The following is a 27,014-nucleotide window of genomic DNA, read 5'->3' as shown; positions in this document are numbered from 1 at the left end:
ATTACCCTGTAGTGGGGAACATAACATTACCCTGTAGTGGGGACCCCCCCACACAATTTTAATGTATAAGACTGGTTATTGCTATTAACCACTTTCATATTTGATCCATAAATAGAAATTCAATTTTAGAGTTTAAGAATTTAGAAGAGTAAAAAGTATAAATATAAAATAAAGAATAACTAGACTTTCAGTTTACTTCTCTCACCCTACTTCTAGAAACAGTTTTTGATTTAAATATTGTTTTCATGCCACCATTTTACCTTAATTTTCTGGCTTTTTTAATGTTTTGGATACACACAAACAAGCCATATATATATATATATTTACATAGAAAAGTTATGGATAAGGATGCATCTTCATTTCCCCTTTTTAAAGTTTATATGGCATTGTTTTTTTTCCCGTAAACAGAAAGTAAAGTTTTTAATTCAGAGTTTATATTTTACAGCCATTTTGTCTTGTGCCATGCAATTGCTATTGATTATTAAATATGCAATTAATGTACATAATGAGAGAACCAGAAAACTCAAGTTTTGACTTTAAATAGTTTATTGAACATAAGACACAGCAATTATCCAGTAAAAATAGACTTATTTCACTTAATAAACGATTTAAAAGGTTACTTTACAACTTTTTTCTTTGTAAATTCAAAAATTATGGAATTCGATTGAATTAAAGCTTAAAGAAACTAAATCTGCAAAACTGTTTAAAAAAAATCTTCAAAAACTATTTAGATAGTTATGCAAGTTATATCTGTTAAAAAAAAAATATCTGTTTTTCATGTGGATAAAGTTAGTCTTTGCTATCTTATTCACACTGTAATTCATAAACATGATTTTAATAATATATGTTACCCTCTGTTACAACCCTTCCGCTGAGTACCCACCTTTTCCTTTATACTTTTCACCCCCTCTCCTTACCTTATTCGTGATTTATCATCATTGTTTTGTTTAAAATGTACACCGTACAGTGTACAGCCATCTATTTATTTACAATTCTTATTCGCTTATAATGGGCCAACCAATCAAAACAACCAACTCTGGTTAGGCGGGTCCAAACTACATAGTAAATTGTGATTTTTCCTCTTCACATCCTTTTAATTCCCCTCCCCCCTCTTTTATTTCATCACGTGATTGCTAATCATTATCTCGGTATGGAAAGAATGCAGATTGCACGCTCTACAAGCTGACAAGCTAAGGCATGACGTAAATGCGCATTTAATGGTTTCCTAAACAGACAGGAAAAGTGACAGATTAAGACAATAAATTAAAAACATTATTCTGGAAAAATGTGTTTGTATAAATATGTAAATTGTAGAAGAGGTAATTTTATCCGTTTTTTAAAACATTTAGGAAAAAATCGCAAAATTTCTGTTCAAAATTGCCGCCAAAGGAAACAATAAAAAAATTGTTAAAATTACTTGTGGAAAGAGGGGTGCAAAGCGCGCTGGAAGCCTTGTAAATTATCTATCTATCTATATGTCTACCTATCTATTTATCTATTTATAGAGAAGCATGAAAGAAGACCAATGCACTCACTGCTTAAATTCCAAGCAAGGTCGGTCATTCAACCTTAGTCAACATAGATAGATAGATAGATAGATGGATAGATAGATAAATAGATAGATAGATAAATAGATAGATAGATAGATAGATTGATAGATAAATAGATAAATAGATAAATAGATAAATAGATAAATAGATAGATAGATAGATAGATAGATAGATAGATAGATAGATAGATAGATAGATAGATAGATAGATAGATAGATAGATTGATAGATAAATAGATAAATAGATAAATAGATAAATAGATAAATAGATAGATAGATAAATATATAGATAGATAGAAGGATAAATAAATAGATAGATAGATAGATAGATAGATAGATAGAACTAAATATGCGTAGGAGCTTTGTGTAAATTTACCAAATACTGAGTTTGCGTACCAAGGTATTACCAAGGAACTAAATATTTCTTGGATATTACTAGCCTAGATACAGTGTGTAGATATTACTAGCCTAGATATACATTAATACAGTGTGTATATATATTACTACCCTAGATATACATTAATAACGTGTGTAGATATTACTAGCCTAGCTATACATTAATACAGTGTGTAGGTATTACTAGCCTAGATATACATTAATACAGTGTGTAGGTATTACTAGCCTAGATATACACTAATACAGTGTGTAGGTATNTGACCTCACTGAGTTAATTCATTGTTTTTAAAAAAACAGTTTGTAGGTATTACAAGCCTAGATACATCCTAATACAGTGTGTATGTACTACTAGCCTAGATATATCCTAATAAAGTGTGTAGGTACTACTAGCCTAGATATACATTAATACAGTGTGTAGGTATTACAAGCCTAGATATATCCTAATACAGCGTGTAGATATTACTAGCCTAGATATACATTAATACAGTGTGTAGTTATTACAAGCCTAGATATACACTAATACAGTGTGTAGGTATTACTAACCTAGATATACACTAATACAGTGTGTAGGTATTACTAGCCTAGATATATCCTAATACAGTGTGTAGGTATTACTAGCCTAGATATATCCTAATATAGTGTGTAGATATTACTAGCCTAGATATACATTAATAAAGTGTGTGGGTATTACAAGCCTAGATATACACTAATATGCAGTGTGTAGGTATTACTAGCATAGATATATTCTAATACAGTGTGTAAGTACTACTAGCCTAGATATACACTAATTCGGTGTGTAGGTATTACACGCCTAGATATACACTAACACAGTGTGTAGGTATTACTAGCCTAGATATATCCTAATACAGTGTGTAGGTATTACTAGCCTAGATATATCCTAATACAGTGTGTACTGTGTACCACCCAACATTCCAATTTTCAGAAGTCTTTAAATTGCAATGTACTCAATATTGTCCATTTGTCAAACTATCTATCTATCCATCTATCCCAACTATCCAACTATTCAACTATCCAACTAACCAACTATTCAACTATCCAACTATCCAACTATCCAACTAACCAACTTTCCAACTATCCAACTAACCAACTATCCAACTAATCAACTTTTCAACTATTCAACTATCCAACTATCCAACTATTCAACTATCCATCTATCCCAACTATCCAACTAACCAACTATTCAACTATCCATCTATCCCAACTATCCAACTAACCAACTATTCAACTATCCATCTATCCCAACTATTCAAATAACCAACTATCCAACTAACCAACTATTCAATTATTCATCTATCCCAACTATCCAACTAACCAACTATTCAACTATCCATCTATCCCAACTATCCAACTAACCAACTATTCAACTATCCATCTATCCCAACTATCCATCTATCCCAACTATCCAACTAACCAACTATCCAACTAACCAACTATCCAACTATCCAACTAACCAACTATTCAACTATCCATCTATCCCAACTATCCAACTATCCAACTATCCAACTAACCAACTATCCAACTATCCAACTATTCAACTAATCAACTATTCAACAATCCCACAATCCAACTATAAAACTAACCAACCATCAAGCTATCTATCTATCTACCTATCTTTCGATGGTTGCAGGTTCGCTTGAATTCTTTGTTAAAATACTAGTTCCCGACAATTAGTTTTCTTGGAACCAGGGTGCAGATGATTATTTAAATCCATTAAATCTATAAACGTATTTTTCTCAATAAAATTTTTTTTCAGCTTTTGATTCATTTTGACATGGATATTGATTTAATTTTAAACATTTAGCCAAATATAGGAAATGATAAAAACCCTGCAAAAAAGTTTTTATAATTATAATCATATAATATTTAGAATTATATATTTTTAATCGCAAGCCCATATAGATCCAGGCTGCTAAGAAAAGTTGTAAAAATAAGATTTGTAGGCCCACATAGATCCAGGCTGCTATAAAAAGTTGCATACATTTTCAATGCTGGCCATACTTTAAATTGGCCTTTGATTTTTATATTCATTTATGCTTTTGTAACCCTAGACATGTACTTTTTAGAACTATTAAGCACTTCTTTTTAGCTTTAGCTGTAAAGATGCAGTGAGAGCTTGCAACTTTTGAATCACTTTGCTACTCGAATACATATTTCTTAACTAGGGGGGGGGGGGGATACACACTTCTGAAGATAAAACTTGTAAGACGTAGTGACAAAGAAATTGAATACTCGTCACAAACTCTAATTTTTATCCTTTTAGCTTTGTAACCTGATAATAATTTTAATGAACTGTCGTCTATTTTTTCACTACAAAATGTCGCATAAGAATTTTGTTATTTACAATGACATTCTTCTGAAATAGATATGTACGGCATTTAGACATATTTTAGTTATACCTATATTGCAATTTACAAAATTCTTAATTTTACAATTAGAGCGACTTGTACAATTTTGGAAGAAGAATACAACTGTTTTATAGACTCAAGCTCAAATTTTAAATAGTCTAAGAACATGAAACTCAGCAATTGTGAAGCGTAGACGGACCGTTTTTTGTTGTTGTTAATTTGCATGCGATCGGTAAAATTGTTTGCTTCAGAACAACAACAAATACGCCACAAAAATGCGTAAATTTGATCTTTCTTTTCCATCCACAAATTTAAGGGTCCACTGTTTATTCTTAATAAAGAGAAAAAACTAAGACGACAGTTATTTCATGGTCACTGTTAAACTAAAAAATTACATCTCATTTCGGTTTAACATTTTGTAGCTTTTCATATAGACATATTTGGTAGTGAGGTATGGAATGAGTAGTTAAATTACCCCGATTTAAAAAAAATTTAAAGTTTCCAAAGAATCAGTTTTGTCAAGAGCTGTGTATATAAATCTCTCCTTTCACATTCAAAAATTTGAATTTGAATAAAAATTTTCTGATTCAGAGAAAAGCGAAAAAAAACTCTGAACTACTTCATACTGTTCAAAATATTTTGGTTTCTGCCTTTTTCCTTCACATTTTTTCCCTCGCATTTTATCAATTTTCCCCCTTTTATCGAATTAAATCCCCCCTTAAAACCCCTCTAACCCCCTAGTGTGACAGGTATAAAATACAGGTTCAAGGGAACTATAGGTGATAGATCAAACCTCAGAATTAGGTTCACAAACATGAAATTATTTTTACTTTCTAGCATAATCCAATTTCATACAGTCGTCGTCGCAAATATTAATACAATGAAGACGACTTTCGATTTCAATTTTGATCTATATTATAGCTGTTAAACATGAATGAATATATAAGTCGACAAGAGAGGCTGCCTGTTTAAAAATAAAAAGCTTCTCTTTGATTACTTGCCAACTTGAAATTCTAAAAAAGCCATGTGAACATATGTGAACGATCAAATGATATGAAAGTTGTCTCTTTCTTGTATTGATATGATCGCTTGCCACTGTACATATTCCAGAAGTGTTTATATTGGATGAATATTTCAGCTGCTTCTAAATCTAAACTTGGGTTTGCAGCGAACGAAACGTTTTGCGAAAAAATGAAACAGAATGCGAAAATTTTCGTTCGTATTTCGCGAAAAAAATTTCGCGAAATTTTTTTGTCCAGCAACTACCCCCTGGACTGGTACTGGGTGTCCAAGTAACTACCCCTGGACTGGTACTGGGTGTCCAAGTAACTACCCCTGGATTTAGTACTGGGTGTCCCAGTAACTACCCCTGGACTGGTACTGGGTGTCCCATGGTAACTACTCCTGGACTGGTACTTGGTGTCCCATGGTAACTACCCCTGGACTAGTACTTGGTGTCCCATGGTAACTACCCCTGGACTGGTACTGGGTGTCCCAGCAACTACTCCTGGACTTGTACTTGGTGTCCCATGGTAACTACCCCTGGACTGGTACTTGGTGTCCCATGGTTACTACCCCTGGACTGGTACTGGGTGTCCCATGGTATTAAGAAATCTGTTCAAATTTTTTTAATTTATAAAATAGCAACAAAATTGTTCAAACGTTTGGTATAACCGTCAAGGTATAACCTTCAATGTTGAAGATACAAAGATTAAGAAGGCTGATCACATTTTGAAAAGCTAATCACAGTTTTTGTTTGAAACGTTCATTTAAAAACTATCAAAGACGATTTTCAACTTGTCTCTTAATTTCCATGTGTACTGGGACACCCAGTACCAGTCCAGGGGTAGATACTGGGACACCCAGTACCAGTCCAGGGGTAGATACTGGGACACCCAGTACCAGTCCAGGGGTAGTTACTGGGACACTAGTACCAGTCCAGGGGTAGTTACCATGGGACACCCAGTACCAGTTCAGGGGTAGTTACTGGGAAATCCAGTACCAGTTCAGGGGTAGTTACCATGGGACACCCAATACCTGTCCAGGGGTAGTTACTGGGACACTAGTGCCAGTTCAGGGGTAGTTACTGGGACACTAGTACCAGTTCAGGGGTAGTTACTGGGACACCCAGTACCTGTCCAGGGGTAGTTACCATGGGACACCCAGTACCTGTCCAGGGGTAGTTATCAATTTAAAAAGTGCAAACATGGTAGACTACATATTTGAATTCCCGAACAGAGTAGATTTAGATGTTTATTGTTTAAAGTGGAATGCTACTAAAAGTGTATTTACGTAGTAATGCCACGCGGGACAAAGAAGTCGTCATTTAATTCCTATGTTTATTGGGATACCTGTATAAACCATATTGTCCTTCATTCTAAATATTGAAAATAATCTTTTGTTTTAATTTCATGAATGAATGGTTCTTTCTCTCACAATTGTTCTATAACGACAACCGGGCGGAGCACAGTGGGGTATTTTAGGGGTAGGGGGGAGAAGGGGGGGGAGTGGTTTTTGTCAAAATACTTCTCTTAAAATGCATTTGTCTTGTGTTTTATGGTGAGAATGGACAAAATAAATATATTCTGATAATCTATTCATTTATAAACATTGTATCAAATGTAGCTTGCATTGATTTATTGTGATTTCAATTTATAATTACTTTTCCCGTTCATATATTTATCCTTGAATGGATCCTGTAGTAATGCTGCAATATATTTAGATGTCGTCTTTGTTACATCGATTTATCACGAAAAAAAACACATATATTTTCACAAGAAAGCACCGCTGTTTCGGGATAATCTAAATATATATAAATAGTTTCTAACAGCCATATAGAAAAGATTTACGGGCTTCAGATAGCACGCCAAAACCTTGATTTAGTCAGAGCAGAGTGTTAAAAACTACTATTTAAGAGTTTTCAATGAAATAGCGGGTTCTCGGTCGAAATTCTTAACTAATATTTAAACAACTAAGAGACTTCTCTCAAAAAAATTCTTAACTGGCTAATCCTTATTTGACATAAATAAGAGGTTTATGCTAAACTGTGGGGGTTGGGGGGTTGCGGGGGGTTAATACATACCCCCACACATTAAAATTTTTTAATTCACGTATGTTAACGCCTCTATTATATACAGTACTTTTTTATCTAACAACTTGAAAGCATATTCCGCAAACATGCATGTAAAGGTTCTTTAATTAAGTAAGAGTGGTATGTCCGATTCGTAACGGTACCCTCAAAAGGTTCGTCGGATCAAGTATGAATAATATATCCATCAAATGCTCAAGCTAGAAAAAAACGATGTTATCTTCCACATAATTTTTCCGATAACGGTTTCAAGGGCACCGTTGTGAATCGGACAGGTCTAGATAGCTGGGTATCGTAGCTATTTTCCAGCGAACAAAAACTTTTGGCAAAATTTTTCTATCGTTATTCGCAAATTTTTCGCGAAATTTCTTTTTTTTCGCGAAATGATTTTCCCGTTTCAGTGGAAACCCTGATTGTAGCTTTAGATTCACCGACAAAGGGTCAAACGACCCAGGGTCAAACGACCCAGGGTCAAACGACCCAGGGTCAAACGACAAAGGGTCAAACGACACAGGGTCAAACGACACAGGGTCAAACGACACTGGGTCAAACGACAAAGGGTCAAAAGTGCGACAAAGGGTCAAACGACAAAAGGTCAACTGATAAAAATATTTTTTGATTTGAATCATAGGAAACTCGCAATTTTAATCACAAAAATCCGCTAAACTTTTATGAAGATTTAAAACTTTAGTCTGATTCTGGCTTTCATAATGGTCGGGTTGGCAATATAATTGACCATGTTGCCGCAGCGCTCGGCCCCCTAGCCTGTCCTAGCCGCAGCGCTCGGCCCAGAAAGTGTCTTAACCTAACCTAACCATAAATAATAATAAACAAATGGATATAATTGACCATGTGGCCATAGCGCTCGGCCCCCTAGCCTGTCCTAGCCGCAGCGCTCGGCCCAGAAAGTGTCTTAACCTAACCTAACCCTAAATAATGATAAATAAATGGATATAATTGACCATGTGGCCATAGCGCTCGGCCCCCTAGCCTGTCCTAGCCGCTGCGCTCGAGCCAGAAAGTGTCTTAACTAACCTAACCCGTGGCTGCAGCGCTCGGCTCCCCAGCCTGTTCTAGGCACAGCGCTCGGCCCATTATGTACCTAACCTAACCCTAAATAATAATGAAAAAATACTAACCGTCAAAATTAAAAAAAATTGCCCTTTTGTCGCATTTTTTGACTCTTTGTCGTTTGACCCTGTGTCGTTTGACCCTGGGTCGTTTGACCCTTTGTCGGTGAATCTAGCTTTAGGAGCTCTAAAACTGTCTAATCTCAGACTAGATGATCTTTCTCTATAAAAAAGTAATCGTAACAATAGTAAATTATGTAACGAAAAGTTTGCAGCTCCAGCAAATCATAAATCATAGACAAAATAATAAATGAAAAAAGTCTCATTCTTTGAGGGTAACCCCGCACTTGAAGGGACTGTACTTGTAATTTCAAGTGACTCTCCACTTAAAGCGTTGAATTCTGATAATTTCCGCCCATTTTTTCTGCAGGAGAAATACGCGCCCCTGTTGGATTCCTGGAATGCTGTACACAGCATACTCCATATGTTGTTGTTTTGATTATTGTTTACTGCATCTTGTATAAATACTAGGTTAGATATATATTTATTCAGTTAGCTTAAGACATAGATAAGAGAGTTACAGAGATCGATTAACACCTATAATATATATGCTATATTTTCCAATTCCACAGCGCAGCGCATGTTCTATTGTGCACAAGTACTGTACACGACCAATGTATTCAGGAATATTTAAGGATCCTTTGAATAGGAAATGCAAAATCTTTAAAAATCTACAATATATTTATAAACGTTTTGTTTTATGATTAAAATTGGAGTATTTCTTTAAAAGTTGTAAAACTTAACCCCTGAATGCAACAAGTGGCCGTCAGATGTCGGTCAAAAAACATTACATGGAACCGTAGCATGGCGTGCCGGGACACTATAGGCCTGCTCAGCCTATCCAGGTAGAGTGTATGAGCAACGTCTGTGTAGTCTGTGGCTTAAGACGACTTATTCTTACTTATTCATGCTTATTAGCAACCGGTATAGACAAGTCACTTTAAAGAAGAAAACAGAAAGGAAAATAATGAAATGTTAATCAGAAAAAGCTTTAAAAGAAACCACAGAATCAGGTATGCTATTCTATTATCACGTTAAACATGTAAATCATATGTAAAATTGAAATCGTTTGTTTTCGATTATAGCTCTCCGCATGGAAGAGATATTAAGAGATAAAAAAAAACTGTTTTGAATTTTGATAAATTGGTTTTTATCATACTTATGTGGAAAATCAAAATCAAAATTATTTCATAAATTCGTACCATATTGCACGACTTAATATTAGTCTCTTAAATTGACCCTCTCCGTCTGTATAGTTTGCACTGACATTAGAAAGTCTTTTGTAATTACTTGTACAGTCCCTTTAACTTGAATGAACCTTCGGAATTGATTAGTGTATGTCTGTAATTGTTAACAGCTGTTCAAAAGACCTTTTTGTATTTAACTAAAACATTTATTCATTATCTGTGGGTAACCCTGAAAATATCAAGTAAATTTATTGACCATCTTTGATAAATTTTTTACAGCTACTTTACAAGGAAGTTGAGGGAATTTTACTATATCAAGGATTCCCAAGACCAATTTTGCCTAAAAAACGTCCAGACCGCAGCGAGGGATGTTTTGTAGACAAAATTTGTCGAGGAAACCCATGGTTTAATTTCCCGACAAAGTAGTTGTACACAATTTTATCGTCTTTTTAGATGAAAATGTGCGAATTTTTTCCCAAGGGTTTTTAAGAAACTTAACCTCCCTCTGTTGGGGGAATCATAGGTCGGTAATTTTGGTCAAAATAAGGCGATAATAATTATAATTTATAATTTATAATTTATCCTCTACAATCTATCATTTATCATTTATAATTTATATAATTTTTATAATTTTATAAATATGATTGATGAAACGATAATCACAAAATAGCCCTAGTCTTTTTTTTGTGCTTTCCACATTACACGAGTTATACAGAAATTGGTTAGATTTTATTTTTTAATAAAACGAACATTTTCGAATTTGAATAAACTCATGTCTCCTGTTTTTTTGAAAGCAGACCACATTTTGGAAATGGCAGGAACTGGACTCTTTGTGATCATCCCCCCTTTTCCTTCTCTTCTTCCCTCTTTCCTTTTTCCACTTTCATTATCATTTTCCCATTTCCTTTTCCATCTTATCTGCGCAATTTTCCTAACCCCCCTTCTCTACTTCCTCCTATCTCCTTTTTTCCCTCTCTTCTTTTCCCCTTATCTTCATTACCCTTTCCTCCTTCCCCCTCAATGCATTTCCCCCTTTCCAATCGCTCCTTAAACTTTTTTCCCGTTGTTCTTACTTTGTTTTTCCCTTTAACTTTTCTATAAATAAGTTCTATTAATAATTAAGATACACACTACACAGAGCGTTCTATATATTAGATTATCTCCAAGCTTTAACACCAAAATACGCATGTCTTACAAGGAAAAGCTAGTATTTTCTGCATTCAGATTTTTATATTAGCCGTTAACAATTTGTCAAAAGTTTTAATTTTTTTAAAACGTTCTGATTAATCCCTAAAATTGCAATTTAAAGCTATAAACGATCTAATATGATGTGGGACACCCTGTACATTTAGATCTAATATGATGTGGGACACCCTGTACATTTAGATACAGTCCCTCGGAATATCAATGTTTGCAATGTACTCTGTAGTGTACTCTCCTTTTTAAAATTTTTAAAGTTAATATCATAATTTTCAGCGAAGGCACATCTTCCAAATATAAGCCTAAATCAGTGACACAAAAACGCTTATCTTTCGTATCAAACGCATTGAAAAAATCGTTCAGGAATTAATTTTTGTCATTTTGCATGTTCGAAAAAAAGAGACTTTAGATTTTCAAGAATTGATTTTTGTTTAGTATTTTGTATAGTTTACGACAAAAATACCTTTAAAAAGGATTAAACACTAATTTTACAAATTAAAAATGTAGCATTCATTAGGCAATAGCAACAATAAATCAGTTCCAGCATGTAAAAAGTAAGCATTTAAAAAACACTAAAAGCACTTAACAGTTAACCCAGCTGTTTATCTATAATTTTTGAACTTGTAGTTTATCTTCAGAAATTATGCTGAAAGGTTTTAAACATCTAATTTGCAAGGTACATTTAGTACATGCTACTACAGACTACATACTACATACTACTACAGACTACAGACTACATACTACTACAGACTACAGACTACAGACTACAGACTACAGACTACAGACTACATACTACATACTACTACAGACTACAGACTACAGACTACAGACTACAGACTACAGACTACAGACTACAGACTACAGACTACAGACTACAGACTACTACAGACTGCAGACTGCAGACTGCAGACTTCAGACTGCAGACTGCAGACTGCAGACTGCAGACTAATAACTTCTCACTTCAGACTATTAGTTTCCGGTCCTTTACTCCCACCTCATCAACTAAATTTTTGCCCTTTCTTGTCTTTCCCACTAGTTTCATGTCCTCTCCTATAAGCTTCCCTTTTCCTCTCTACTAGATTCCTGCTCCTTGTAAATAAATATTTGTGTTTATGTATTGAATAACAAGGGTGCGGTTTGTTAAATATTTAAACATTATCATGACATTTATAATTTGGATAAAAAGATTCTATACTTGCCCTGTCTGTTCTGTAAACGCTGTGTTATACAATTAGGGAGCAATATTGTAGCATTTAATCCCTTGATATCGTTACAATCCCAGACATAAATCCTAGGGAAATCAAGATCAATCGTTGCCCCCCCCATCTTTGAGGGTTAATGCAAGACTTCACTTTCATTCCCAGTACCAGTTCATAATTCACCCAAACCTCTCTTCTTATGTATAATATCTATCTCTCAAGGTCTTGAATAAGTGGGTGGTTTAACATGACACATTTTATTGGTACAAATATATCTGTTAATATCTATTTATATTAAATCATATTCCATATATTTGTGGAGTCCCTCAGCGGTAAAGCAAGCCTCCACTAACTCTTATATGAGGAAGAGTCCCTCAGCAGTGAAGCAAGTCTCCCCTAACTCGTGTATATGAAGAGTCCCTCAGCCGTTAAGNGAATATTAGATTGTGTAGGTAGTTGAACCAGCTGTATAGAGGTGGAACTACATCTCTCTGATTCTCTCGTCTGTTCTACAGCTCCAGTGTTTCTAACCATAGAACATCTGGAGTATTAGAGTGTGTGGGTAGTTGAACCAGCTGTACTGAGGTGGAACCACATATCTCTGATTCTACTGTAAACCTGAGATATCTATCTCATCAATGGTTTATTCCTCTGATCTGTTGTAACCTGAGATATCTGTCTCATCAATGGTTTATTCCTCTGATCTGTTGTAACCTGAGATATCTGTCTCATCAATGGTTTATTCCTCTGATCTGCTGTAACCTGAGATATCTGTCTCATCAATGGTTTATTGTATTCCTGAAGATATGATCATGTAAGATATAATCATGTAAGTCCACATGCTGTAAGCCTTCTGAGAGCTGTCCATGAAGTGCCCGTCCCCCAGCCTTGGTTGAACAAACGGAGCTTGGCTCATACGTCTGTTCTATTCAAGGATCTGGGGTGCACTGTTGAATCTTAATGAATCAGTTCAGGTTAACTACTCCGCATTCATTAAAAGAACAAAGAGATAAAGGTGTGAGGCTGGGGGAGGTTTTTAGCATGAGTCACCTATACTTTAAATATTACAATATTTCTTATCATCCTTCCTGGACCTTAGTTTACATTAGAACTATAGAAATACAAAGACAGTTACTAGAATATTATAATTTGTTTTGCAAGATTATTAATTTGTTAAAACATCAAATCTCAAAAAAAGAAAAAAATTCGGCCATAACTAAATTCTATTTTCGGAAATTAATATGACATGAACATTGAAAAATGACAATGGAGGCTTTTTGGTTGTGTCTTACAAGAATATTTTATAACATTTTGTTTTAAAACTCTTTTGCTATAATTCAGGACAGAGCAGTATAGTACAATACAGTATATAGTATAGTAACTTTACAGAGCCCGAATCTTCCCAACTTAACGGGCGTGTTTAAGACGTACTTTGTATGTCTCCTTACTCTATAGTGTTTGTCCGCTAGATGTCTCCTGTTAGTTAATGGTTAACTCACATAACTTCACCGTGTTTTATCCTTATTATAGGTGTCAGCACCTGCTTTCGACATTACAGAACATCGTTATAGTTTGGTTAAATCTCAATTTTGAACAGGTTTTTATTTATTTTCGTCTATAGGGGGTCGCGCCATGTAGCAGTTTATGGTCGGACACTTAATATCCTGGAAGATCGCATTTAGACAGTACACACTTTCTCCTAAATTGGGAAGTTAGTAAGGAAAGACGTCATATGTTTGCAAAAAGTACAGATGGAAAGATTCGGGCTCAGTACAGGACGTCGCAATACAGTACAGCAAAGTACTGTACAGTGTATTCAAGTAAAGTACAGTTCAGTATAGTTGCAATAAATACTATAACAATATAATCAACATTTGGAAATAGGCAATTATAAAAATAAACTAAAGAAGCTTTTTAAAAATTTTACTTTAAAATGCAAATCTAAAAAAATTATCTAACCCGGCGGGGTGTGACTTTTAGCCTACCCTGACTGATTTTTACAACAATTAAGAGTGTTATTTATTAGAATAAATAAGGAGAAATATTAAAAGATAGAAATCTATTTAAAGAAAAAGTTTAAGCGACTTAAAACGTATTTTCAATTGACACTCTAATTGTAGATGCACTTAAAAGCTTTTTTGAATCAAGTAAGAAAATGATATTTAGGTTTTTATTTCTGAAAACTGGTTTGAAAAATTATTAAAAACTAAAACCTCGGTTTTTTGGCTTTTTAGTTATCTTCGAAATTTCTAATCTGATTAAGGTTTCGAGGGTACCACTGTGATTTGGGTATGCTCCTTAAGTTGAGGATCGTGTAGAACTACGATACCAGTCCCTTTAATGAAAATCATAAATTAAAACTATTTTTATTGTTTAGTTCTTACAACTTTGTTTTTTATTACTTTTCTTTTTTCAATAATATTCTATATCAATATTCTGTCTGTGGAGGAGCAAGTATTAAATTTTCTAGTGAAGACATTAACTTTCCATGGCTTAATCGTATGAAAAATATTTTCGTAATCTTTCTTATAACGCCGTGAAATTTATATAATCCTTAAACTTATTTTGGACAAACTGGCTAGCACCATTTATTATATCATATTTGTAGATTGTTCATATGAAGATCATTTAATAAATGCATTCAATGCAAATCAATTCTGCCGTTTAAAGAACTAAACAGATTTCGCATATCGAGTCCAGTCGAAAAATACGTATTCCTTAGAAATATGTTGTTAATTTTTTTTTGGAAATCAACCAAGAAAAAAAATAAATCTGCCAAATTGTAAGATTAAATGTTTAATGTACAGGGTCTCTCACGAAACATGACAGTGGCAAGACAGCTTGAATGTCGTCTTTGATCTTTGAAATAATTTAATCGTAAAGCAAATTTTAGAAGTAAAATTTTAGAGTTAATAAACACAAAATAACCCTAATCTTGGCATATTTCCAAAATTTTGTCTTTTTTGTGCTCTAAATATTACCGGAATTATGATTAATTTTGTTCAGATTTTAACAATATTTTTTTCTTTTTTTGAATTAAAAATGTCATTAATAAATCTAAAGATTAAGACTTATCGTCTTGCTACTGTCATGTTTCGTGGGACACCATGTACGAAAAAATTGTCCCGATAAGATTTTAACAGTGTTTTTTCTTTTTTTGAATTAAAAATGTCATTAATGAATCTAAAGATTAAAGACGACTTATCGTCTTGCTACTGTCATGTTTCGTGGGACACCCTGTACGAAAAAAATGGTCCCTGGTAAAGTATCACGTCAGAAATTAAATTATAACAAGAAATCGACGCGCAAAGCGCCCTGGGAGCTTTGTACATTTTATACTCCAAGAACAACTTCTCTGTTCATTTTTATATACTCCAAGAAAATTGTTTTCTTATGTTTTATCGAGCACACATCTTATATTCCCGGGGATGGGGACAGTTGTCAGTAAACAGGGGGAATCCTGCATGACAAGTCGGGGGAAATGATTTTTACAATTCACGAAAGGTTCAGACATGAAACTGAAAGTTTTTAAAGTTTTTTTTTCTTGATGCAAAATGTATATGTCATTGATATTTATCGTAAATTTTGGATCTGGGCTGTAAAAGTGCACTTTCATTTATGGAATTTATACTAACAGTTTCAAAAATCGTGTTAGATTATTTTCCCTTTGTAGAGGAAACCATCAGCAAAACTGAAAAAAAAATTTTAAATCTAAAATTTTTTTTTCATACATCGTAACCATAGGACAACTGCATTTAAACCAATAAGAGCACCCCCCCCCCCTCCTCCCCCACGGAGAAAATACCCCCAAGAAGTTAAAACTAGCTTGCTCCGATTCCTCCGATATATGGTATTAGATATTTAATCTGATAAGTCTAAAGTTATGACTTTAAAATTGAACACGAGACACAAAAATTTACCCATGAAATAAAATTTACCCATTTAAGTTAATAAAGAAGTTTTACTATTTGCTTTTTAAAAAAATTAATAACGCTGAGTATTGCTATCATGTCGTCTTTCTATTCGACCGTTTACTGAATATCACTTTAGTCTTAACATCTTCAAACTAATGTTAAATAAGTTAAGATTTATGTTTTCTGACTCTGAGCTATAAATAAGGATTGTTAACCCTAAAAATAACGATTAAAAATTTTTTTAATAAACTTAATTAATATATTTGCAGATGAGGGGTACTCGATGCTGGCAGCTTGCTGTGCTAACCACAGGTCAGTTTTTAATTAAAACATCAAAACATCAAACTCTGGACCTTGGCCAATATTACCTTATATTTATGGTAGGGATGTATATAGTCTTTAGATTACCCCCTCCCTTTGGAAAACCCTCCTTCTCTCCCCCCGAAAATTAAGTATTTATTTTTTAGGGTTTTATTTGCTGAATTGGGAAAATAAATGATTTTTAGGGAAAAATAAAATTAATTTTCGGGTAAAAAGTATGAAATAGACGAAAAAACTTGCCTTTTGAGGTTTAATTTTAAATTCACCCCCCAGATCTTTAGAAAATGCTTAATAATATACACCGCTAATTTATGGAGAGAAATAGAAAACCATAGATTAAGAATAGATTAATAGAAAACTATAGATTAAGAATAGATTAATAGAAAACTATAGATTAAGAATAGATGATTAGAAAATTAATAGATGATGAATATATAAATAGAAAATGGATAGATTGAGAATAGATGATTAGAAAACCATAGATTAAGAATAGATTAATAGAAAACTATAGATTAAGAATAGATGATTAGAAAATTAATAGATGATGAATATATAAATAGAAAATGGATAGATTGAGAATAGATGATTAGAAAATGAATACATAAAGGATAGATGAATAGAAAATGAAAAGATAAAGGATAGATGAATAGAAACTGAATAGATAAAGGATAGATGAATAGAAAATGAATAGATAAAGGGTAGATGAATAGAAACTGAATAGATAAAGGATAGATGAATAGAAAATGAATGTAGTTTATCATCTGTATGACATGGACAAATCAAGAAATCAATAAACGTGGTTGAACCGTCTTTAAATTCAACATTTTCAGAAATATGTCAGTTTTCTGGTTACCACTGTAATACATAATTGCGTTTTTATTTAAGGAGTAAACCTGTTCCTGTCGTTTACACTAGTTATGTATTCCTTCTCCCATACGGGCGTACACTCCCCGCCTGGGGATCCAAGAGCACTTCTCAGGTAAACATCGCGCATTTCAAATTTATATCGTCTTCAATACCAAAATTTTAAAAATGTGTTTTTTTACACGATAAGTTTTTTTTAATTAATTGATTTTTTTGATTTTCCGAAATTCAGGGTATTTCTATTTATTAGTTGGTAACCCTGTAATTAAAGCTTTAACCATTACTCATACTTTATTATTTTACATTGTAGTAGAAAGAGATTTGATTTAAAAGTTTTCCTGGACGCCATTTTATCGATCCTTTATGTACAGTTTAGAGTACACGGGTGAGGAGGGTGTACAAACAGAAGTAGAGACTAAACCTTCTCAGCAAGCTCTAGCCGCTGGGCTTCAAAATGCTCCGGCTAAACCGGAGAACTTGACTCCGGAGAACTTAAATCCGGAGAATTGTAATCCAGAGAATTTGAATCCAGAGAATTTGAATAAAGAATATGCTCCCTTGAACCAACACTCTGAGACTCAGGAAGAGTTTACGATTCAGTATAAACCTGGAGAAGGGGTATTTGATCAATTCAGGTATGTAGTACATCATGTAGTTCTCATTTATACATATCTCCACTGTACACTGTACAGCATGCAGTGCACATTGTACACATATACACTGTACATTGTACTCTGTACATTGCACACTGCACACTGTATACTGTACACAGTACACTATATACTGTAACTGTATACTGCACACTGTACACTGTACACTGTACACTGTACATTGTACACTGTACATTGTACACTGTACACCTGGGACCTTCTTGACAGATTCCTTATTTTAGAATGTTTAAAGTTTTCGACTTCAGCAAAACTGGACAAAACTGGTTGCACCTTGGCAAGGTGATACTTTAATTCAAAATTAGTTTAAAGGGATTGTAGACGGAATTTTAAGTGGAATCTGAATTTAAAGGTACTGTATACGAAATTTTTAAATGAACCTTTTTACAGAGTTTCATGAACTATTCACAACGGAACTCTAATTATTTTATCTGGGATCACGTCTCTCTAAATTTCCGTCTTTGTAATATCTGCTTAAATCCTCAAGTCACTTTTAAAGTAAATTTTTGAAAACATTGAGGAAAACGACGATATTTCCTCATGTTTTGATGAGTCTCAAAGAATTGTGAATTGGATTTACAACTTTTTAAATAAATGATAACTATCCCTGGGGTTTACATTTAAACTGTAAAAATATATACAGTGCATTGATTTAAAAATGTTTTATTTTTACATTTTTCAGAGACATATTTGCCTGGGAGCCCAGACTAGTGTGGACAGGATTTATCATCTAGGAATTCAATCATTTTAATTTCATCATTCTTTATTTTAAATTATTTTGTAGTTTGCTGTTCTTTATTGCCAAGCCATTTCTTTAATGTAGAAATCATAAAGAAGTGTGAACAATGTACATAGTTTTCTGTCATATATAAAATTGAATGTAGAATAAAAAAGTGTTGATTTCTTTGCCAAACTTTAACTGTTTTTTTTTCAAAAATGATTAAAAATAAAAAAGATTTTAAGTTTTTTTTTGTAAAATTGGGTTGGACGCTTTGTTAAAAGTATTAATCAGCCCATATTTTAAAAGTATTAATCAGCCCATATTTTAAAAGTATTAATCAGCCCATATTTTAAAAGTATTAATCAGCCTATATTTTAAAAGTATTTCATTCTTCAAATTTTTTTCTTATTATCGCCTAAATTTAGTTTTTAGTATTATACTTATATTAATATGTATTTTTTTGTATCAAGGATTGACCAATTTCTCATAGGCTCAGAGAGTTTGAGACTTGGCCAACAGGAGATTAGTTGGATTGGCATTATTTGACACATTTGAAGATTTTAACACGGTTTTAATTCAATTGAAAAATACTAATTGTAGTTAAGATATGATTGTCATTTTCCACTTTAAAAACCGGGACATGTCCCTTTAAATTAACCCATTAATAATAGAATTGTATGTTAGTTGAGCTGCTTGGAGGATGGACAGGACAGTTATCTTTAGCTATATTTACTCCTGATCTTGAGTTATCAGTAGCACATAAATATATCCAGTTCTTATCCCACTGCTATCCTAATCTACATCAACAGGTATGTACATTGTACACTGTGCACTTTACACCGTACACCGTACACTGTACACTATAAAGTATAAACTGTACTGTTGCTCTATAACGTGTACACTTTACACTGATATTTTTTCGAAATCAGCCAAACCAAAGGCATTTTCCCAAGAGGCAACTTTCCAAATGTGCAATTTCCAAAGTTTGTTTTAGCCGCAGCGTTCGTCCCCTCAGCCAATTCTAACCGCAGCGCTTGGCCCCATAGCACTAACCTAACCTTACGGAATTTCCCGCTTGGGATATTGCACATTTGGAAGTTGCCACTTGGAAAAATGTCACTTGGAAAAATGTCACTTAGGAAAATGCCTTTTGAAAACTACCTATTAGAGGCTCAATAGTAAACATATTGAATGAGTGCTATATTTCAAAGTTAATTTATTAAGCTTTATACACCTTCTAAAATGCAAAACAACTAAATCAAAACATTTCATGTCATGCCTTAATCTTGGAAATCTTTTGAATGAATTTAAATTTGAAATTATATTTGTAAAGATTTTTAAAATGATAAATTTAAAAAAAAAATTGTGCTTAGATTTTGATAAAATCGGATTAAGAAAAGATCTGCCATTTTTCAATGGTTTTTTTCCCAGTAATCCCATATAAAAAAGATGTTTTCAAATTGAAAATATTTATATCTAGGTTTCTTTCCACCTTGTTGAACCTGTAGAACACCCAGGAGTTATGAATATGGACATATTTAATGAAATACACGAAAACCAGGTATACCGTGCACTCGACACCCTAGTCATTCATTTGGCTTGTTTTTGGTTCTTTTTTGGTTCGTTTTTGGTTCGTTTTTGGTACGTTTTTGGTACGTTTTTGGTTCGTTTTTTGTTCATTTTTTGTACGTTTTGCCTATAATTTCTTTCAGGGTCAAAATTTTAGAAAGTATTAGAAAAATAACTGTTTTTAAAATTGTTTGTCTGAAACATTCACTGTTCTTGCACTTATGGAAAAATTTATGCAAAATTAACATTTTTTTATTAAAACTATTTATTGTTTGAATAATTTGTTTTTATGTTTTTCGCATCATAAAGGTTCAATAAAAAACTATATTTTTTAATTTAGGTTAAATGTGAGGACCATAAGATATATCTTGAGCAGTTGATGAGCTATCTACCTAAAGTAAAAATATTTAACAATAGTGTGTAACATTTTCTATGGATGTTCCGTCTAAAGCTAATGAAGAAATTGTATAAAGTTTCAGCAATGTTTATATTTAATAAATAATAAGAATAACTGAATTTTGATTTAAATCAAAAAGTTTTAATTTTTTTCATTTAAAACCTTTTAAACAAATTCCTTATACTGAATATTTTTCTGGAGAGATAAGACTTAATCTTATTCATCTTATTGTTTCAGAATATGTCTACATGGAGAGTCAGCTATCCTTATCCGCAGAACTTACTCAGGAAATCCATTCAGAACATATCAGCTGCGCGCATGACAAATGCCGCGGGACATTTTATATCTATCCAGAAGGCGTGTAATACTTTATTCCTGATTGAAATAAAATTAATAATTGAATGTATTCTGCAGAAATACTGCAAAGAGAACGTGTCAGACTGAATACACATACATACCAGATATAGGTAACTAGGTTTACAGGACACTTTGCTCCCCTTTTCACTGACATTTTCTTACACTTCAATGTTAACATTAATATTAACAGCAAAGAAACAGAGAAATAGACATAGATTTGAAACAGATGTACTAATAACCTAGAATCAGTGTAAACGTATTCTTAATGAATTTTAGTAAAATTGTGAAAAATTGAACTTAAGTAAACAATATTTCACGGCATGTTTATTACTGAAAACAGGTGTTTAGATTTAAAGATAACTGTCCTAAAATATTTCTTTTTTTCTTTATTTTTTAAGATATGGGATTTTAGGGCGCTTCTTCTATTTCAATTGTGAACATTTTCTCTTTGTATACATTGTAGAACAAAAACAAAAAATCAGGGATTTCAAAAATTTAAGTAAATCGAATTTTGTTGGAGGCAATTTTTTGAAATTTGGATCATCTATAAACCTTCCCTGGGGTAGGGTCACGTGATGTCCCGCACACAAATTTGGGCCCGATCAGTTTAGCTGTTTTGACGTTTATTGGATACAAACGGACAGACAAACAGACAAGCATAGTATTTTATATATATATAATTGCTTTATACTTGTACTGTTAAGATAATCATCAATTTTGTGATTGTAAACTCTATCTGTATACAGATACATTTATTTTAGCAATAAACTTTATCTTATCTTATCTTATCTTATTCAAATCTTATCAAATCTTATCAAATCTTATCAAATCTTATCAAATCTTACAAAATCTTACCAAATCTTATCAAATCTTATCAAATCTTACCAAATCTTACAAAAAAAACTTACAAATTCTTATTTCATCTAAAATTAGATTTCAAAGATATTTTGGAATTTCATTGATAAATTATCTTCACAATTAATTAATTCAAAAAAAGGATGTAAAGATATAAGATTAGAAAAGTTGAGTTTTTTGACTCAATTCCTTAGTGAATTTTTGGTGTTTTTTTTTCTAATAACTATGGTGTAAAATGTGTAGGAAAACTGTAATAAATGTGCCTACGTAGTGCCAACCTATGAAATTAAAAGTGATTTAACATCAACACCAAAGAACAAAAATGAGTTGAGGTAAGCATTCATCAAGAAATTAAGAAAAGATAGCTAACAACAAATATGTCAAAAAATGTTCACAACTGATTGCAGTGACTGATTAATAATATGTTAAGAAACTTAATTTAAATAAAGCAGTTTGTTAGCTAAATTATCATTGGTACCAAAATTTCTAACGTTTTTCATTTCGACTTAAATAAAAATATAAAATAAAAATATACTATTTTCAGTTTTCAAAATAAGCAAGTAAGCAAGTGCACAACTATTATATAAAATTACTTATACACCAACACGCACCTCGCACCTTTTAGTAAAAGTAAATTAAACCTAAAGTCTGACCGCGTCAACCTTGTTGCACCGGCTAGTCCTATTGAGTGTTTGCTTTATTTACCCAATGTCCGGGCGATACAGTAAAAACTGGGACCGGAAAGGTTGACCCGGCTCGGAAATTCAAATGTACCACGGCTGCCCGTGACCACTAATATTTTAACATGACTTGCTACAAAGTTTTTGGATGGAAATTTCCTCTTTATCGCTAAAGCTAGGTGAAAAATAAGAAGGATTTTGAGATAAAACTCGCAGAAAACCGAATTATTGGTTTTATCAATAGTTATGTTATGTATATTTTTATTTCCTGTACAGGGCGAGGTTACAAAAACTACTTATTTTTGTTATTTTAGAGAATTGGTTAAAACAGGAAAAGCACAGCAGTTTCATTTAAAGGTATTACTATAAGCTCTAGTTTTTCTTCAACATTCTAAAAACCATTAAACTGTACTTTTACATCGTAATAAATACGCATGCAAAAAATCGTTTTAGATAAATTCGCATAGCCAAAAAAATTGTGGACATATATATGAAGATTAAAGATTTCTTACATCATAATTGAATCAGCATAATTTCTTGAAAGGAGTTGAGTTTTTGCCACAAAGTCTGATTTTCTAATCTCTATATCTTTGTAACCCAATGTCGTAGACCTTAGATATTTCAAACTATTAATAATAAAATAATCTAAGTTTGAAATATCAAAGGTTTGCATCAAAAGATTGCAAAGATAAGGAATCAGAAGATTTTAGTTTGTGGCAAAACTCAATTACTTTAAAAAATTTCGTGTAAAATGATTACTTTGGAATTTGAAATTTGTTTTAAAACTTCAACAAAGAAATTTTTTATCACAAAAAAATTTGAATTTTTCTCCTTTAACTCGTTAATTTTTAACGTTTTTTAGAATTCGAATTCAGTCTGAAAAGGAATTGAGTCTGTACCACAAACTCTAATTTTCTAATCTCTATATCTTTGCAGCCTGATGGTGTAAACTTTGATATTTTAAACTGAGAATATTTAATCTAACGGAATTCAAAGTTTGAAATATCTAAGATCCACAATATTGGGTTTCAAAGATATAGGGCTTAGATTATTAGAGTTTGTGACCAGAACTCAATTCCTTTCCAGGAAAATATTTAAATAAAATTTTGTTGAACCGATGCAGTGATTTTAAAATTATTCAAGATGAATTTTAAAACAAATTCTAAAGAAAAGATGTTTCAGAATAAAATAATAAAAGAAGAATACTTTTTAAACACGACATCTTTCCCTTTATAAAACATAATATTTGTTTAGCTGTACTCGATAAATCAGAAGGCCAGTAACCTCCAACAATGGGAGAAACTAGAGGATGAAGAAGAAATGAAGATTGCATACAAGGAACAATTAAATCTATTTAATGTTAAACTGCTAAAGGGACAGTGTAACCCTAAAAGGATGAGACTTCAGACACGTTAAACTAAGTAATGTGTATATGTTGTCTATAGCCGACCAAACGGCTAGCATTTACATTTAGATTGAGATAGACAACTAAAGGGAGACCTGTAAAACTGTGGAATAGGAAGAGTCTAATGAACATAAATTTTAGCAATGGTGCAGTTTACCACTGTCCACAAGTTCGTTCTTCTTGAAAAGTTGATTTTCAAACTACAAATGTGTTTATGACAACCTATACTACAGTTTTATATTTGTTTAGACATGGTACTTCCTGCTGGTATAGATATGCAATTAGAGAAATTTATTGAGAGCCAGGTAAAAAGAAGGGTGATAAGTTTTTTTGGGAGGCTTTCATGCAGATAAAAGTCTTAACAGTAGGGACTTTTTAACACTTTGATGCGAAGCCAATGTTTCTATTAAAAAAGAGGGTTAAACTGGTGCTTTCAGACCAGTTTTTTTTGCAAAATTTCTGTTTAAGATTAAAAATATCAAAATGTAGGGAATTTAATGAAAACATATTTATTGGAACATAAAAAAAACATTGAAACCTTTTTTGTGTGTCAAAAGTAAAAAATGATTTTTTTAGAAATCAATTGAAAATGTTTCTTTTTTTTATTCCGAATAATCTTTACCAAATCTTACCAAATCTTACTAAATATTATCAAATCTTAGCAAATCTTACTAAATCTTTCCAAATCTTACCAAATCTTACCAAATCTTACCAAATCTTATTAAATCTTATTAAATCTTATCAAATCTTACCAAATCTTATACCAAATATTATCAAATCTTATCAAATCTTATCAAATCTTCTCAAATTTTATTAAATCTTACCAAATCTTGACAAATCTTTCCAAATCCTGTCAACTCTCACAAAATCTTACGAAATCTTACCAAATCTTACCAAATCTTTCCAAATCTTTCCAAATCTTTCCAAATCTTATCAAATCTTATCAAATCTTACAAAATCTTACAAAATCTTACCAAATCTTATACCAAATTATTATCAAATCTTGTCAAATCTTATCAAATCTTATCAAACCTTATCAAATCTTACCAAATCCTGTCAACTCTCATAAAATCTAAAATCTTACCAAATCTTACCAAATCTTACCAAATCTTATCAAATCTTATCAAATCTTATCAAATCTTATCAAATCTTACAAAATCTTACCAAATCTTATCAAATCTTATCAAATCTTACCAAATCTTACAAAAAAAACTTACAAATTCTTATTTCATCTAAAATTAGATTTCAAAGATATTTTGGAATTTCATTGATAAATTATCTTCACAATTAATTAATTCAAAAAAAGGATGTAAAGATATAAGATTAGAAAAGTTGAGTTTTTTGACTCAATTCCTTAGTGAATTTTTGGTGTTTTTTTTTCTAATAACTATGGTGTAAAATGTGTAGGAAAACTGTAATAAATGTGCCTACGTAGTGCCAACCTATGAAATTAAAAGTGATTTAACATCAACACCAAAGAACAAAAATGAGTTGAGGTAAGCATTCATCAAGAAATTAAGAAAAGATAGCTAACAACAAATATGTCAAAAAATGTTCACAACTGATTGCAGTGACTGATTAATAATATGTTAAGAAACTTAATTTAAATAAAGCAGTTTGTTAGCTAAATTATCATTGGTACCAAAATTTCTAACGTTTTTCATTTCGACTTAAATAAAAATATAAAATAAAAATATACTATTTTCAGTTTTCAAAATAAGCAAGTAAGCAAGTGCACAACTATTATATAAAATTACTTATACACCAACACGCACCTCGCACCTTTTAGTAAAAGTAAATTAAACCTAAAGTCTGACCGCGTCAACCTTGTTGCACCGGCTAGTCCTATTGAGTGTTTGCTTTATTTACCCAATGTCCGGGCGATACAGTAAAAACTGGGACNCTTATGGGTGGCCGGGGGGTGTTATAGGCTAAAAAAATCGAAACCTTTTACTTAAAATATATTTTTAACGATATTTTTTTCACGGGGCAACGCCGGGCCCTTCAGCCAGTATATATATATCTATACAAAACATTTTTGTTCTTTTCAATAGCTATTCAAAAAAAAAGTAATGATATATATATATTTATATATATGCAACCGGATAAAATTTGCTTCTCTCATATTTGTGTATAAAAGGAAAACTAGAGGAGCTACCAGGTCACAAAGTTGTGCCGATTATGTTTTACAATTTTTAATCGAACCTTTTGTATAGTTCGCAGTGTAGAGACGATTGAACAGAATGTATTCTGTCTTTTCATTGTATTCCGTTGTGTTCGTATTTTTTAATACAATTTTCGTATTTTCGAAAATAATATTCAAATATAATGTTCGATCGTATTTTCGAATATAATTTTTGTATTTACGAACATTATGTTCGAATTTTCGAATATAATTTTTGTATTTACTAATATAATGACCTTATTTTCGAATACAATCGTCGAAATTTTATCTTTTTACTGATATTGTCCGTATTTTTTAAAATGATCTTCATATTTTCTAATATAATGTTAGAATTTTTTAATATAAGACCATACTTTCGTATATAATAGTCGTATTTAAGAATATAATATTCGGGTTTTTTTCGAATGAAATGTTTGTATTTTAGAACATTATAAATACTGTCCGCATTTTTGAAAATAATGTTCGTATTTTCGAATATAATGTTCATATTTTCGAATATAATGTTCATATTTTCGACTATGATGTTCATATTTTCGAATCTAATGTTCGTATTTTTGAATACAATGATCGTATTTTGAGTATAATATTGGTATTTTCGGATTAAATGTTCTTATTTTGAACATAATGTTAATGTACTGGAAACGTATTTTCGAACAGCTTTTGTTTGTTAAATTGATTTATCGATTGTTGGAAGGTTGAGAAGTATATATTCAAGTATGAACCCTTGTATATCTCTAAGGGAGATACCCCGCTTTTTGACGAGAGGTTTATTGGGTTCGGTATGACCAGGAATACGCAGGTATATACTTCAAAGGGATTGATTACGATATTTCATATAACCCTTAGATTACAGAGTGACAGGCAAGATTCACATTGGTATGCTTGAAACTTTTATCTAATGAATATGTGCAACTATTAAAAACTTAATCTAATTTAAATCTTGTTTATATTTAAAAAAATGTA

At 32.1% G+C, this 27,014-nt stretch overlaps 1 protein-coding gene across 6 annotated transcripts in view; it reads left to right on the top strand.

Moving 5' to 3' along the window:
- LOC111699353 (beta-1,4-glucuronyltransferase 1) overlaps positions 1-25,391 on the top strand; it is a 31,586-nt gene extending 6,195 nt beyond the window's left edge. The window contains exons 1-13 of one of the 6 annotated variants that reach the window (XM_023470009.1): positions 9,394-9,542; positions 16,299-16,341; positions 17,236-17,329; positions 17,586-17,849; positions 18,107-18,164; positions 18,565-18,616; positions 19,288-19,412; positions 20,084-20,164; positions 20,513-20,569; positions 20,807-20,856; positions 20,984-21,036; positions 24,116-24,171; positions 25,274-25,390. In XM_023470009.1, coding sequence (XP_023325777.1) covers positions 16,299-16,341; positions 17,236-17,329; positions 17,586-17,849; positions 18,107-18,164; positions 18,565-18,616; positions 19,288-19,412; positions 20,084-20,164; positions 20,513-20,569; positions 20,807-20,856; positions 20,984-21,036; positions 24,116-24,171; positions 25,274-25,366 — 1,026 coding nt within the window. In that variant the 5' untranslated portion in view covers positions 9,394-9,542 and the 3' untranslated portion in view covers positions 25,367-25,390. Of the gene's footprint in view, positions 1-9,393; positions 9,543-10,182; positions 10,240-11,420; positions 11,471-11,544; positions 11,593-13,551; positions 13,713-16,298; positions 16,342-17,235; positions 17,330-17,585; positions 17,850-18,106; positions 18,165-18,564; positions 18,617-19,287; positions 19,413-20,083; positions 20,165-20,512; positions 20,570-20,806; positions 20,857-20,983; positions 21,037-24,115; positions 24,172-25,273 lie in introns of those variants that run through there. The other 5 variants (XM_023470010.1, XM_023470011.1, XM_023470007.1 and 2 more) reach the window with 5 other exon arrangements.
- The last annotated feature ends 1,623 nt before the right edge of the window (positions 25,392-27,014 follow it).

This window comes from Eurytemora carolleeae, unplaced genomic scaffold, assembly GCF_000591075.1.
Source record: "Eurytemora carolleeae unplaced genomic scaffold, Eaff_2.0 scaffold214, whole genome shotgun sequence".
In the NCBI taxonomy this organism is placed as follows: Eukaryota; Metazoa; Arthropoda; class Copepoda; order Calanoida; family Temoridae; genus Eurytemora; species Eurytemora carolleeae.
This window is presented reverse-complemented; position numbering and strand designations above follow the sequence as displayed.